The sequence below is a fragment of the Besnoitia besnoiti genome, chromosome X (genome assembly GCF_002563875.1).
Source record: "Besnoitia besnoiti strain Bb-Ger1 chromosome X, whole genome shotgun sequence".
Classification (NCBI taxonomy): Eukaryota; Apicomplexa; class Conoidasida; order Eucoccidiorida; family Sarcocystidae; genus Besnoitia; species Besnoitia besnoiti.
The window spans coordinates 2,116,350-2,130,778 of NC_042365.1; the positions used below are offsets into that span (position 1 = coordinate 2,116,350).

A 14,429-nucleotide genomic window follows, 5' to 3' on the forward strand; every position below is an offset into this window, starting at 1 on the left:
AAACAGAACCCGCATTATAACAGCAGAGCTATCAAAACGTGAGGTTGGTGAAGATGTTAGAGCGTGATGAATACAGAACGGTAAGCAGAAAACCGTGGTCTTTGTCACGGGGGTTGCAACCGGATGCTAGACGGTGCCAGATGAACTCTGTTTAGAATTGGTTTGCAAGACATGCTGAAGGTGAGCTCCTGCAACGGACGCTCGGTGGTTCAGTGTCGTGGCTGGCTATTGCTGCTCTTCGTGCTCGCATTCACCAAAGCTGGCGACGGGACAGTGTGCGCGGTGAGCTCAGAATGCGCTCGAGCAAAGGTGGGAACCCCCGCGAATGCGACAAGCTTTCTTAGCGCTGCAGGACTGTGCGACCGCAAGAGGCATTCATATCTGGACGCTGTGCCTTCCGGTTCCTGAGTGAGTGGCAAAGAGGAAAAGGGACCACGAGGTGACTGGCGACGGCCAGATGCAAAGATGGCAATGGGCAGCAGGCGCTTTACAGCGGGTATGTCAGAACCTGGAAAACAAGCGCCCCGAGCAGCAAACGAGGGAGTCGTTCTCCATAATGCGAGCACTGGCGTCTCAGGATAACTGACACCAGCAGAGGCGGCCGAGGTATCAATAAGCAGTCTTCGGCTAAAAATGGGGAGAGAAGCTGTCCCGTTGAAACGAACTGAACCTTTCGCCAGTGCTGTTCGCTGCGTCTCGACGTCCGATGCCGTGCCAGCTGGCTGCTAGCAGCAGTGTGCCGTTCCTTTCTCGTCTTTGTCTTTTATACTCGGAACGCTGGCATGCACGCTGGGACTTTGCGGCCCAGCCATTGCCGGTTAAGACGCTGTCGAGACACAAAAACTCCGGTAGAGAAACGACACGTTCTAAGCTCACAAGTCTAGTCGATTTTCTTTTCGAGGCCCCTCCATCCCCTGCTTTCCTCAGGGCTTTGCCTCTATTTCTTAGATGCCTGTTTTAGGACCTGAAAGACAGAGACACGCATGTGTGCTTGTCCGATGCGCGCAGCCAAAGATACAGAATTAGAACTGCTTCCTTTGCCTTTCATTCACGATTTTTCGAGACCTGCCTGTCTTTCCTGTATCACCTACTTTTTCCGGTAATTCTGATTTTCGTCCTGCATCGCCAGAGAGGACGCCGCCGTTCTTCTCGTGCCTCCTTGTGTACCAGGCTTTGAGCCGATCAGAGCATCTGCTAATTCGGCTTTTACCTCACTCCCTCCCCTTCCCCCCTTCCTCCCTCCCCTGCTTCGTTTTTTTTCTGACCCCAATGACACTTCTGGAGAGCCTTTGCCAGACTCCTGCAAAGAGATATGCAGACGGCAGGGCAGCTGCCCGGGGCTAGGGGCACGGCGCATGCAGACTTCCTCCGTCCCTTTACACCATGGCGTCACCTTCCTCGTCATCACATGGGAGCTCTCGGCCGCAGAGGTCTTCTGGCGCCAGCTTTTCAAGCACCGAGCCTTTCCGCGTCTTCTCGTCTCTGGGTGCTCAATCTGCCTCCCTCCTCTCCTCGCTCGGCTTTTCGCCAGCCTCGTGCCTCTCTGCCTTTCCCTTGTTCTGTTTTGTCTTCGGCTGCCTCCTGGGCCTGTGCTTTGCAGCTGCAACAGGCTCCGGCCTGGTCTGGGGCCCTTTGATCCCTCTGCAGAGCGCAGCGTTGCCGCCGAACTCGCCCTTCTCGTCGCGGGCTGCAGCAGAGCCGAGCCCTATCGCACCGCATGTCCTGCCGTGGACTACGACGCTTCACACGCTCGCTGTCTCTCAGCATTCGCGTCTCTATCCCCCTGCCTCGGCTCGGCCGTCAGAGGAAGACGGCTTGGCGGCGGAAACCGGCGGCGAGAAGGATTCGCCACGAGATAGGGAGCCACGGGACCGCGCGTCCCGCCCCGCGGACGCGGAGAATGAGGATGAGTCGCCTGCAGGCCTACGCGAGCAGAAGGCGTTTGCACAGCCAAAAGTTGACGCCAAACTATGTGGTGCGCCGACCTATGCTCAGCCTGCTTTTGAGGCCGCCTCGGATTCTTCGCCGCTCTTGAGGCGACCCTCTCCGCCCGCGGCCTCCGGCGCTCCGTGGGGACAGTTAGAATCGTTGTCCGCCTTTAGCTCCGCGACCGCAGCGAATCTCTCCTGGTTGTGCCTCCTGCTCGCTGCACTTCTCCCCAAGCTGCCGCAGTCCTCCGCCCCCGAGTTTGCGATCGCCTCGCGGCCGCGCCATAGCGTCTTCTCGCCCGCCTCGTCCTGCCAGAGCTGGAGCCCAGCGGGTCCTCGCGCGTCTGTGCCTGCGCCGGCACCGCGGCAGACGCCGAAGAATGCACCGCTGTCCTCTGCTTGCTCGGCGGCCGCGACCCCGGCGAGGGAGTCCGCGCCGAGCGCGTCGCTCCAGGGGGCAGACGCGCCGCAGCAGGAGCCGGAGAGGGACTCTGGCGCAGCTGCAACTGCTTTTCAGATGGGAGGAGGGCGCGCGCTGGATGAGGGGACGGCAAAAGAAGAGGGTCGGAGTGCAGAGTGGGCGCAAGAAAACACGAGGGACTGCGTGCGGCGAGTGGTGCGTTTTGGGGGACGCACGGTGTTTACGGTCCCCGAGGTGTATGTGCAGGGCGTCCTGCTTGTCGCGTTGAGTTGTATTTTCGGTTTTTTTGGCGCGAGGAGTTTTTTCGGCTGCGATCCACTCTGGATGCAGCTGGAGGGGCTCTACCTCTTTCTGGTGGCCTCGCATCACATCACGGAATTCTTTTTCGTATTCTTCTACCATCGCCGAGACCTGAGCAGCGACTGCTTCCTCCTCAACAACACGGCTGCGTACTCCGTCGCGCTGTTCCTCTCTGTCGCTGAACTGCGACTCAGACCTCATCTTCTCAGGTCCCTTTGGGCTCCCAAGGGGGACGCCGCGGCGGAGGCCGCCGCCTGGTTGGCCGCCTCCGAGGAGACGCCGATCAACCTCCTTCGGGGGCTGCTTGCTTTCGGGTCGCGTGTCTGTCGCGGCGCGTCCTCGGCTTTTCTCAGAGGGATGGGACTTGCAAACAAAACGCTTTTCTCGGCGGCCGCCGGCAGCTCCTCCCGCACGTCGTCAGGGCCTTTTTCGCTGCCTTCTGCGTCTTCGTCTCCTCTCGATGTTCCCGCCCTTCCATCGCCATCTTTGTCTGTAGCCTCGACGTCAGCCGGCATTGCCCGCGGCGCGTGCCTGCGCGACACAGTTAGGCTGTTCACCGGCGCCTCCGCGCCGGAATGCAGTTTCATGTTCGCGTTGCTTTCTGTCTTTTGTGTCACGGGTCTGCTGCTGGCGGTCGGCGGTCTTCTGCTACGGCTCGCTGCTTTCGTCACCGCCGGTCGAAACTTCACGCACCAGATTGCGCGAACGCGGCTGCCCTCGCACTCCCTCGTCACTCGGGGCGTTTACGGGCTCTACAGACACCCTGCGTACACTGGCTGGTTTTACTGGGCTGTCGGTAAGCGGCAGAGGCCACGAGCGGGAGTGAGGCGTGCACGTTCTACCGTTAGGGCCGCACAACTCCCACGCAGCGGTGCGGCTCCGCGTAGGGCAGACCACCCGCGGACGTCGCCTCCCCCTGCGCGCGCGGGGTCTTTTCCCTGGAGGCGGGTACTCTCAGCAGCAGCAGCCGATGTTTTGTTTCGATGCGAAGTGCGCAGGCAGCCGGCAAGGCACGGCGCGTTGCGGCGTGCCGTGTGCCGCCGGAGTCGCGCCGCGGGTTCGTTCAGAGAGAGCTCGCACGGTCCACATGTCTGAGGAACGCGCGAAGGCGCAGCGCTGAAGTCAGTGAGCAGAGTTCTCGTGTGTCTGCCTTTTACTGGAGCAGCAGTCGCCCGTAAGTGGAGGGCGCCTCTGCTTCCCTCCTGCGTGGCTGTAGAGTGTGCGGGTGTCGGGTTTGTTTTCTCTCTGCGTGTTGGACCAGGCAGCCAAATGGCCCTTGGCAACGTGCTGTGCATGCTGCTGTTTGCCGCCTCCTCCTTCGCGTTTTTCTTCGAACGGATTCTCTACGAGGAACAGCTGCTGGAGGGCATGTTCCCTGGCGGTTATTGCGCCTACCGTGAAGCCACGCCGTCGCTCGGGTGCGTCTATTGACCCTCAACCCTAAGTCTTCACGCTGGAGCTGATCGCGAGCTGAAACTGTCTGCGAGTAGCCGTCAGACAAGGCGTTGAGAGGTTTTCGATACGCGTTTGCTGTCTGTGTGCTGCGTCTGTTCAGCATCCCTTTCCTTCGGGCCGCCGTAAAACATGCGCAAAGCGGCAAGGAGACAAGTCAAGCCGCAGACGCGAAAAAGGCACACTAGACAGGGCAGACGCGCCAGGTGGCTGCAGGGGTTCACCACGCCGCGCAGGCGGTGCGGCAGAGCGGCACCTTGATGCTTCAGTGAGGAATGCGCGACACCGTTCTTGCGGCGTCACGAGACAGGGGTGCGTTTGCTCATGAGACTGCATCTCGGACGGAGGCGAGTTGTGCAGACACAACGGGATGAGGGAGTTGTCAGCGATCATATTGACCCTGACAGACATCCAGAGAGAAAGGATGCAGCTGGGGACGACGAGGGGCTCCGAACGCGCTGAAGCAGTGGACTGCAGACGCTTTCGTTCGGCAGTCGAGGAGCTCTTCCGCGCTTTTTTTCCACGAGCTATGGCAGTCTTTAGCTGAATCAGCTTCAAAAATTGTCGCGCGTCTTGGCTCGGGAGGAGGACGCTTTCAGGACCCTGCCCTGGAGGGTCCCAAACGTTTTCTCACGGCGCTTGAAATAAGACACGCAAAATAGGGACGCCTCTTCCTCAGGCTAAAGATATTTCGCGGCTCAGCTCTGCCCGGGCGTGGCTCAAACGTAGAAAAACACACACGAAGCCGACTGAACGCGCAGCATGCTCCGGCAGCCCAGCAGGGGCTGAGTGAGAGAGTCCGCAGCTCATTTCTTTCGAGGGCAATCGTGCATCCGCTGGCGAACCTAGCACGACGCAAGCTCGCAGGACTTCACGTCGGCGTCCAGCCGCCGGGCTGCCACCCACGCCGCATGCAGCTTCCACAGAGAAAACGCTTCATGCTGAACGCATGACCCCAGCGGATGCCTCCATCGCAGCTCACGAGAAAGCACTGAGCAGGTAACTGTGAAGCAGGCAGAGAATAAATGCAGCGGAGAAGGCCGTTCGCGTGACCTGATTCTGAGTGCGCAGCGCTCAGACTCAGGAGCGAGATACGCGCAACTCGACCACCAGTGCCCGTCAGCCTGGCACGAACTCTCGGAAGGAATGAGTTTTGTTTCTGTCAGTCCTGAGCCGATACGTAGTCTGCCCTCCTGCGACCCAAGGGACGAGGTTTCGGCAGTTCACATGACGAAATGAAGGCCGACCAACGCGGAGAGTTCAGAGTTTACAGCTTCCAGCTTGAGAAGAAACACTATTTTGCCGGTTATTCGGACTTGATTGACTCAGCTTTCCTGTCGAGGAGTGAACTACCATAGTCGCTCGGCTCCCCGTACACTTTAGTGTTTCACTCGCTGCCCGATGAACGCTCAGACTGACTTGCGTCACTTTTTTTAGAGCCTGGAGAGAGACATGAACACGTCCTGTGTTTCATCTGTCAGTTACGTCTAACTGACGACTAGCGGCGTTGCGCCTGCTGGCAGCCAAATCTCTGCAGACTCTCGCATCGCCCACCATCAAGCCTAAGATCTGTTATGTCAGTTCGCTCCAGCACGGCGACATTAGGCACCGGGCGAAACGGCACCACGTCCTTGCTATAATAGTACTTATACTAGGCACAGGATCTCTTGTGAAGCAAGAAGCGAAGTCAGCCGCCCTGACACAGGAAACTGTTTGCGCGGTTCGCGGGACTTCCCAGAGACAGGTGAATTGTGAGTGCTCCACATTCGTCGTTCAGGATTCCGTATTTTTCCTGTGCGTGTTGTTTACCACGCCCGCAGAGGGCCTCACTGCCGGCAACTTCTGTCTGCCTGAATCCGTGATTCCAGCAGTGTTGTGGCTCCCGGAAGCGCGAGGAGCGGGATCGCGGAAAACTCTAGCAAAGGCTGAAATCCAAAGCACCCGCCGACACACAAGCGGCGTTTTCTAGACTGGCCCAGTCTACGAGGGCACTGCTCGCGACAGTTCCTGATCGTGGGCAGGGTGTGCGTGACGGGTGCAAATAACCCTCTGCACACGAGACGATGCTCGCGGCGTCGAGTTGTGTGCAGGGCAGTTGTCTCCGTCCATCTCTGTCATTCATCGACGTCGCTCCGAGTCATCTTTCCTCTCTTCCTTTTTGTCGACACGCCCTTGTCGCAGGTTGATGTTTCTCGATTCCTCGTCAGTTGGTCTGTGGTGGCTGGCTGTCCGTATACGGACAGGCGGGGTAGGCCCTCGGAGGGTTGAGATAAACCTTTAACTGGAAACGTGTTGCGGAGCAGCACGCTGTACGATAGTTTCTTTGCGGAGACCCTCGTCGTGGTTTGAACTCTGGAAATCTCCTTGACGCGATCCGCGGAAATTTGTGTTTAGACGTGCGAGCCCGACCGCACACGCAGGAGGGTGGATTCGTGTGACGAACGGTCTTGTTGCTTCCCCGTCGTGTCTTTCCAAGATCCCCCCCCCCCTGCCTCGGCTTTTTCTAGGCAGAGCACCCAGCACATCCTGTCGCCTCTCTTTGGGTCACGCCGAGGCCGTCTCGATACATTTGAGATGCGCAGGAGCGAATCCCCCCCACACACGTTAGGGGGACTTTTTGGCCGTTCCTGTTCCTTGTCGACCCTGCTGAGGCCGCACATCCGCCCTCGGGCGAAAAAGGAAATCGCGCATTGCAGGCGACGACAGACACGCCCGATACACCCGCCCCCTCGTCGAAGCTCGCTGTGGCTGTGCAGGCGTCCCGGTTGGGGGGAGAGGAGGAGAGCGACCGAGGAGAGCGACCGAGGAGAGCGACCGAAGCGTTCAACTCGATCCCGCCTGATCCAACACCCGCCGCGCTAGCTTCTGTCGCTGCTTCATCGTCCCCTTCGCACACACTCGTCGTCGCCCGCCGCGGCGGCGGCTCGCCTTCCAAAATCTATTTTCGTGCGGGGACTGCTGTTTTCGTGCGGGGACGGCTGCCGGCGCTGAATAGGCTGTTTCCTTTCGAGGGCGAGAAACCGTCCCACTCCCTGCAACGCAGTTTTTCCGTGCTAGCGACTCTCCCACTGAGCAGCCGCTCTCCCCGCGTTCCACCCGTCCCGCCGCAACCGACTTGCGGTTGGACTGCTGGGAAGCGCCGTTGCGCACGGGTGGTGTTTCTCGCTCGGCGGGGGCTGGTTCGTCTTTCGCGACCGACCGACCCGAAAAGCGGTTTCGTTTCTTTGGTCCCATCAAGCTGCATGCGCAAGAAGTCGGGATCTGTGGGGCCTGATTTTCTACTGTTTCTTTCTCTTTTTAACTCGGAGCATCGGGCTTTCGCGCCCCTCTCGTCGCCCGCGCAGCAGAAGCCTCGTTCCTTCACTCGCCTCTCGGCGCCCTTTGTCTTGTTGACCTGCGCCACCCCCTGATAGCAGCAGTTTGGGCAGCCCGCACAGGCGGTCGGGGAGACGACAGTTCCGGGGGTTCTTAGGGACGTCGGAAAACAGACTGGCGTGCCACGCAGAGGGAACAATTTTGTTGGTGCGAGCGGCGAACAGCAGCGCATCATCTTGTACAGAGGAACTTTTTGTGTTACCGACGTTGGTCAGCGCGCGTCTTCAAACGGTGGCAGCTCTGTTGTGGTCGCGAACTCGCTCCTGCCTTTCTGAGTCGCTCTTCCTCTGGGGATCGTCGCGGCCGCCTCTGCTGCTGTCATCCCCGTGTCCGTGTGCACTTCCCATCGTCTTCTGCTTCCGCTCCGCGTCCTGTATTGTTTTTCTGCTTGCGAACAACGGCAAACGCTCTCGGGTGTCTCTCAACGAAGCACTGAGACGCAGTTTTCACGGGGAGCACGCGTTCCTATCGCTCGCACCCCGCCACGTGGGAAACCCATTCTTCCTTTCGCCTGCACACGCCGTCCCTCACCACCGTTGCACTCGTTCCCAAAACGTCGTTTCCTTAATCAAAGTCAACCAGGGGCACGATTCCGCGCCTCTTTTTATTCTGCCGATAGAGCGCTTTGATCCAGGAGCTGCGCGCTTCCCGCTCACAGTGCCAGGCCGCCGACGCCAACGAAAGTTTCCAATCCTTGCACAGCGCAGTAGATAGAGTCTACGCTCTTGCCGGCTGTGGTCGCGCGCCGCGAAAGCGCTCCGGCACTCGGTTGGCAGAGTCTTGACTCTGTAAATTGTGATAAAAGTGATTGTTTGAGAGTTGTTTTTCACCGCCGCAGCGTAGTCTTCCCCTCTTCGGAGCTGCCGCAGTGTGGCATACCTGTCTGTACCTCCCTTCCGTAGCGAGATGCATGCGGGTTGGGTTTTCTGGTAGCGTTGCCGGAGCTTTTTACAGACTGCGCGAGTGTGAAATCCTCGGCTGGGATATCACCTCAAGTCAGAACCGCTCCGTGTGTCGCTGTCCTCCACTCATAAACGAACCATGCATCGTTCAGTGTGGTGCGCGAGCGCCCAGTAGGCACCGCTGCTGTTGGACGTCCTTATCGAGCAAGCTGAGTCTCTGCAGAACATAAGGAAGTTACAAACGTTGCGCCTGCTGCCGCGTCTTCCGCGATTTCTGACCCGAACTCCATTTGAACAGCATTTGAATTTTTTGGCTTTGGCTTCGTCCGACTACGTGATCATGTATCCATCCCTCTCTCGCTGCCGTCTACGCACCCGCATGTGCAGCAGTTGAGGCTCCAGTTTTCCTATTTTCCACGCGAGGGTTCTACAAGTTAAGTGCGTAGGGTGGTTCAGGACGCCCAAGTCCGCAGTCGCCCGGAGGCATGTCGCCGTGTCCGTTTTTCTGCAGTCTTCTCTTGCGTCTTCGTCGTCCTCAGCCGTGGGTTACAACGACTGAGAGACTGCATCGAAGCAGGAGCAGACCAAACGCCACGACAGGCTCGCCCGTGTGTTGGAGGCTTTCACCGTCTGCCGCAGAGCGCCGTTCCGCGCTGGGTCGACGGCAGATTCTCGCCGCCCGTGTCATTATTTGCAAGGCCTGAACAGATTTGTGTGCCTTCTGTACTAGGGACATTTCAACTCAACTTCATGTCCTCGGGGGAACTTCAAGAGGATAGCTTTCGAGCGCATTTCCGAGGGATGTCATTTCAGTTTCTGCATTGTATTCGTTGAAAGACTGCGGAGATCGTCTGCATCAGACGCCTCTCTCTAGGTTTCTCATTGTAACATCGTCGCATTTCTGAACAGTTCTACGGCTGCGACTCAATGCTCTCTTGTTCAATCTGCGGAGGTTCCGTAGTCCGTGCCCAACACAGCATTCAACCCGCCCCATCTCGTCTCTCCCCGCTTCTCAACTCAAGTCGTTGAATTCCGTCTCTCTATTATCAAGATGGAGTCTCTTCGAGCTTCCTGCCACGGAACGCTGAGAGCCGTCCGCGCGTCTGACGCGGCCTTCGCCAGCTCCACTTCTCTCCTCGTGAAGAACGGCATGTCTGCTTTTCTGCCCAGTTTTTCTCCAGCGTCCAAGCGCGTGAGGCCGCGCGAAGGTGACGCGGAGCGCAGCCATTCCGTCTTGGTGGCGCAGAGCCGCGGAGAGGACGAGTCTTTCCGCGTCTACGTCAAGTCGCCCGCGCCTTCCGCGCAGAGCCCGGGGTACTCCGCGAGCCCGTCCTGCGGTTCGACTGGAGACTGCGGCGGTCGCCACAGTGTACAATCATGCGAAGGCGTCGCCAGCGGCTGCGTGGGCTGCAGCACGGTGTTGACAGGCATCAGGACGCCGCTGAGGAAGGCCCCGCGCCAGAACTCTCTGCAGCGAAACCCCAGCCGAAGCAACAGCTGCTGCAAGCGAGCAGCTGCCGCAGAAGACGAGCCCAGCTTCTCCTTCACCCGGTGTGAGGAGAAACCCGCGCGGCTTCCGCCCCGGACCTCGCTCGCGCCCCTGGCGTCCGCGTCTTCCTCCTGTCGCCTGTCTCCCAGACAGAAGCCCTTCTCTTCTCTTGTAAACGACTACCGCACCGCCTCGCCTGCGCTCACTCAGAGCTCCGCGCGTCCGCGCGCCTCGCTTGTGCAGAGAAGAAGCGAGCCGTCGGCGGACGCCCCGGAGGCTAGCCGCGCAGAGTGCGGCGACTGGCGTCTCCCGCTGAGGGCGCAGCGGACCCTCGAAGCGCAGAGCGAGTCGAGGCAGACTGCCCTCGGCGATGGCCTGAACCGCGCGAAGCTGCACCTGCCGATTCGTGGACTGACTGAGCAGCGCGGGGACATCCAGGAGGGCGAGTTGACTGCGGACGACCCGCCGATGTCTGCGTCGCTCAGCCAGACCTCCACGATGTGCTCCTCCTCGTCGCTGGCGAGCAGCCGATCACAGACGAGTCTCTCCTCGTGCTGCGGCTGCAGCGACTTCTCCACTTACGGCTCAGGCCTCACGTCGACTGCGTCTTCGCCTCGCCTCGATGACGGCGTGACGCCAACGCTTCTGCTTCGCTCGGGCTGCAAGGCGCTCCCCGCGTGCAGCTCGTGCGGCGGCGGCCGCGACAGCCTGACCGCGTCGCCCGCCTCTCTGTTCCCTGCTGCGACGCCCGGGAACGCGGCCCCCTGGAGTTGCAGCTGTCCCAGCACCGCCGTCGCGTCCCCACATTTCAGCAGCCAAAGGAGCGAAGCCTCCTCGACCGCGAGCGTCCGCGCGGGGCTGCTCTGCCCGGCCGACGGTCACAGCGTACTCTCCGTCGACTGCTCGCCCTGCTTCTCGTTCGCGGACGAGCAGGGCGAAAAGCCCTTTCGCGGAGACCCCATGCAGCAGCCGCTCGGCGTGGAACTGGAGCTCGTCTCGCAGTCGCTGCTGGCAACCGCCGCCGCAGTCGCGCAGGGCGAAGAGGCGGAGGCGCGCGAGAAGGCAGTCGACCCCGCGCCCGCGAAGAGCCCGCTTCGTCTGCAGCTGCCGATCCCGGCGCGCGTCTCGCGCCCAGTTTCTCGCCAGCCGTCGCCCTCCTTGCGCGGCGAACCGGAGGCTGAGGGAGTGCCCAAAGTGACCCTGCCTGGAGTCGGGCGCGAGCGCTGCGGGTCGGCTCAGTCGCCCGAGTCCAGTCTCCTGTCTGTCCCTGCGAGTTCGCCGACTGCGAGTCCCTGCACTGCGCCCGCGGAGGGCGACGCCTGCGTGCCTTCGCCGTGCCGGTCTGTGGCCTCCGTGCCGACGGTCGCGCGCCGCCTGCCGACCTGTCTGCTTCCGTCGCTGTCTGATTTTTCCACGGCCTCTTCGCCCGCGCCGCTTGCGGAGTCCTCGCCGCAGCCGGGCGCGCCAGCCGGCGCCAGCCAGGGCGCCTTCCTGATGCTCCCCGACTCGCTCCTCTTCCCCTGGTCGGTCGACTACGAGGGCGCCGAGGAGGTGGATGCCGCGCACCGCCAGGCGCAGCTTGCCATTCAGCGCGCAGCCGCGCAGGCGCAGACTGTGGCGCGCCAAGCCGCTGCGCGTGCGGCGGCCATCGCGGCGGCGCAGGACGCGGCGTCGATCGCCGCGCGCCGGAGCTTCCTCGGATACCGAAAGATGTATACCGAGTATCCGGACCTCGCACGAAACATCCACGATGACTACGACCTCTTCTGCGCCGAGCCGCGCGGCTGGGCGTCGCCGGCGCCTCAGGCGACGGCTGGCCGCGCGGAGAAGCGTGTCGAGGTCGAAGAGGAGGCGCCTGGCTTTGCCTGCGACGAGGAAGAGGCGGCGACCTCGCTGTCGGTCTGCAGCACGCAGACGCCGGAGGAGGCCTCTTCCGACGAAGACCAGCCTTTCGCTTCCTCGCTCGCGCGACCCGCCCAGGCAGAGTTCTCCAAGCCGACGGTTCTCTCGCTGCTGATGGCGCAGGGCGCGTCGGAAGGCTCCTTCGCCGCCGAACAGCACAGCGAAGAGACGGGCGCGGCCCGCAAGGCAGCGGAGGAGCCGCAGCCGCGCCAGGGAGCGGCGCACGTGCTCCTCGGCGAGGGACAGTTCGGGAAAGTCATCATCGCGGAGCACCGGGCTACGAAGCGCCCCCTGGCCGTGAAGATGATTGACAAGAGGAAACTGCGAGGCGCCGTCGCGGACGAGTGGAACTTCCGCAAGGAAGTCGAGATGCACAGGTGCGCGTTCGCAGTCTGAGGCGGCGGAAATGGGGGTTCAGTTTACAGCTCTGCGGCCGCGCCAAGAGGCGCCCGAAGGAACGGCGGCGCGGAGAGCCGAGAGAAGAAATCTCTCAGGCTGTCTGTCTGGCGGCACGCGGATGTGTCGCGGAGTGAGGGAAAGAAGCGGACGCGAGGGTGCGACCCATGGCAGCCTGCGTCTCGGTTTCTTTCTTGTCTGCAGACGGCTCCCCGTGCACAGGAACGTGGCGACCCTCTGCGACGTCTACGAAGACCGGGACACGTTGTACATGGTCATGGAGCTCTGCGACCGCGCGAACCTCCTTGACATGATCGTGGAGGAGGGACCGTTCGACGAGGATTTGGCCAGGACTATCTTCTTCCAGGTAGACGCAGAGGCACCTGCAGGGCGGGCATTTTCCAGTTTTATTGCCTCCTCGGGGAAGGCAACGCACCTCTCAGACGGCCGCGTGTGGGGCGGCGCGCGGCCCAGCTGTCCCGAGACAGAAGATCGCGACTCAAGTTGTCGCGCGAGTTCGCTGTAAAGTCCTGCGGAGCTCAGGTGCTCCTGCGCGAAGCGAATGCCGCGGCGCCGGTCTCTCTCGGTTCTCGCTCCGCCTCGCACGTCGCGGATGTCTGTCTGGTGATGTCTCCGTCTGGCGCGCAGATTCTCGCGGCAGTCTTGCACTGCCACCAGCACAACGTGGTGCACCGCGACCTGAAACCTGAAAACATCCTCTTTGCGCGCCAGTCGTCGGACACGGTGACTCTCTGCGCGGCCTGCGCGGCGGAGAGAGACTCCTCGGTCGCGGCTGCCGCCGCTCCTGGGCGGGTGGAGTGCGGTGCGAAGCGCTCTCCGCGCCGCGACGCGAGCGTGTCCACTGCCGAGAAGTCCGCTGCCTTCCCGCCGCTGGTCTTCGGCGCGGAGACGGGGGATGGAGACGCTGCGGATGCAAAGGGCCGATGCCGCTCCGCGCGGTGCTCTGCGTGCGGCGCGGTGTGCAACAAGACCGAGGCACAGAGCGAGAAGAAGCAGTCGCAGCGCGACTTCCTCAGAAACGCCACTGTGAAATTGATCGACTTTGGCGCTGCGTGCGCCTCTGCCAGGGGTCAGCTCCGCGGCACGACGTGCGGCACTGTCCACTACGTAAGTGTTTCCTTCTCGCTGCTCTGCTTCGGCGCTCTCCGCAGTTCCAGCGGCCGTGTTCAAGCGTTGGAGATCTTCACCCCAAGGGACGTCGTACCGGGTTGCGTGCGGAGAGTGACCCGCGCTGCGGAGACGCAGAGAGAGCTGTCCAGTTTTGTTTGCGTGTCGTCGCGGTTTTTTGCGTTTTTTTCATCCGTGCCCCTGCGGCCTGCGTGAGTGTCTGCTCAGCTGGCGCCCGAAGTTCTAATGGGCAACTACTATGACGGCTTTGCCAGCGACGCGTGGAGTCTCGGAGTCATTCTATACACCATGCTCGCGGCCGCGCCGCCTTTCAACGCGCACACTGACGCGCAGTTGACCCGACAAATCACGAGAGGTAAGCGGGGCTCTCCGGCATGTGCAGTGTCTCCCAGGTCGCCTGCATGCATGCCGCCGTAAGTAGCAGCGAGAGCTTAAAATCTCATCGCACGGTGAGCGCTTTTTGTGCTGAATTCTCAGGAGACTATCGCATGAGCGGTCCTGTGTGGTGGCGCGTCTCTGCGGAGGCAAAAGACCTCGTCAGTCGCTTGCTCGCAGTGAACCCGCAGAACAGGTACGCAGAGAAAAAGCTGAGGTCATAGGGAGGCAAGCTCTGGTTCGAGTTCTTAAAGGACTTTCTTGTGGAATCGTGAAGAGGCAGGGGGGGGGGGGGCGTCGACAGCAGCCGCACGTCTCTCGCCTCTCTGAAGTGCACGCTGTGCTCCGACTCGAGCTGGTGTGATCATTTCTGTGTTTGTTCGTTCTGAGTTAAACGGCATAAGGACGAGTCAGCTCGAGCAGCACGTGTCACGTCGTCCAAGGGTCGCCTGCAGTGGCGTCTCTCTGCATGCTCTCGGCGTGGCGTGCGGTGAGTTTCTGTTTTCAGAATGCGCGTCGAGGAGATCGCGCACCACCTCTGGGTTCAGCGCGTCACTCCGCCGGGTCTGCCCTCGTGCTTCCTTAACAACCCGCACTGCCTGTCGTCTCTTGCGAGTGCGGCGGCAGCCATGCCTCGCTCGGACCTGGAGCTCCTCACCTCGCCGGTCTGCGCTTGTCGCCCCGTCGCTTCTTCCCTGCCCCCCGCCCTGTGCGGAGAGTGTGGGCTCCTGAGTGCCTAG

The 14,429-nt window shown here is 61.3% G+C and overlaps 2 protein-coding genes across 2 annotated transcripts; both read left to right on the forward strand.

The window, feature by feature from the left end:
- Positions 1-1,383: 1,383 nt before the first annotated feature.
- BESB_018430 (isoprenylcysteine carboxyl methyltransferase (icmt) family protein) lies at positions 1,384-4,289 on the forward strand (the record flags this gene model as incomplete). The annotated part of the gene is made up of 3 exons (XM_029360558.1): positions 1,384-3,445; positions 3,911-4,067; positions 4,205-4,289. 3 exons carry the CDS (start codon positions 1,384-1,386, stop codon positions 4,287-4,289), a joined length of 2,304 nt encoding a protein of 767 aa, XP_029216534.1.
- A 5,140-nt stretch (positions 4,290-9,429) lies between these two features.
- Positions 9,430-14,429, forward strand: BESB_018440 (CAM kinase, CDPK family; the record flags this gene model as incomplete). The annotated part of the gene is made up of 6 exons (XM_029360559.1): positions 9,430-12,146; positions 12,370-12,532; positions 12,814-13,293; positions 13,522-13,669; positions 13,792-13,885; positions 14,198-14,429. The coding sequence occupies 6 exons, from the start codon at positions 9,430-9,432 to the stop codon at positions 14,427-14,429; spliced, it is 3,834 nt and encodes a 1,277-aa protein (XP_029216535.1).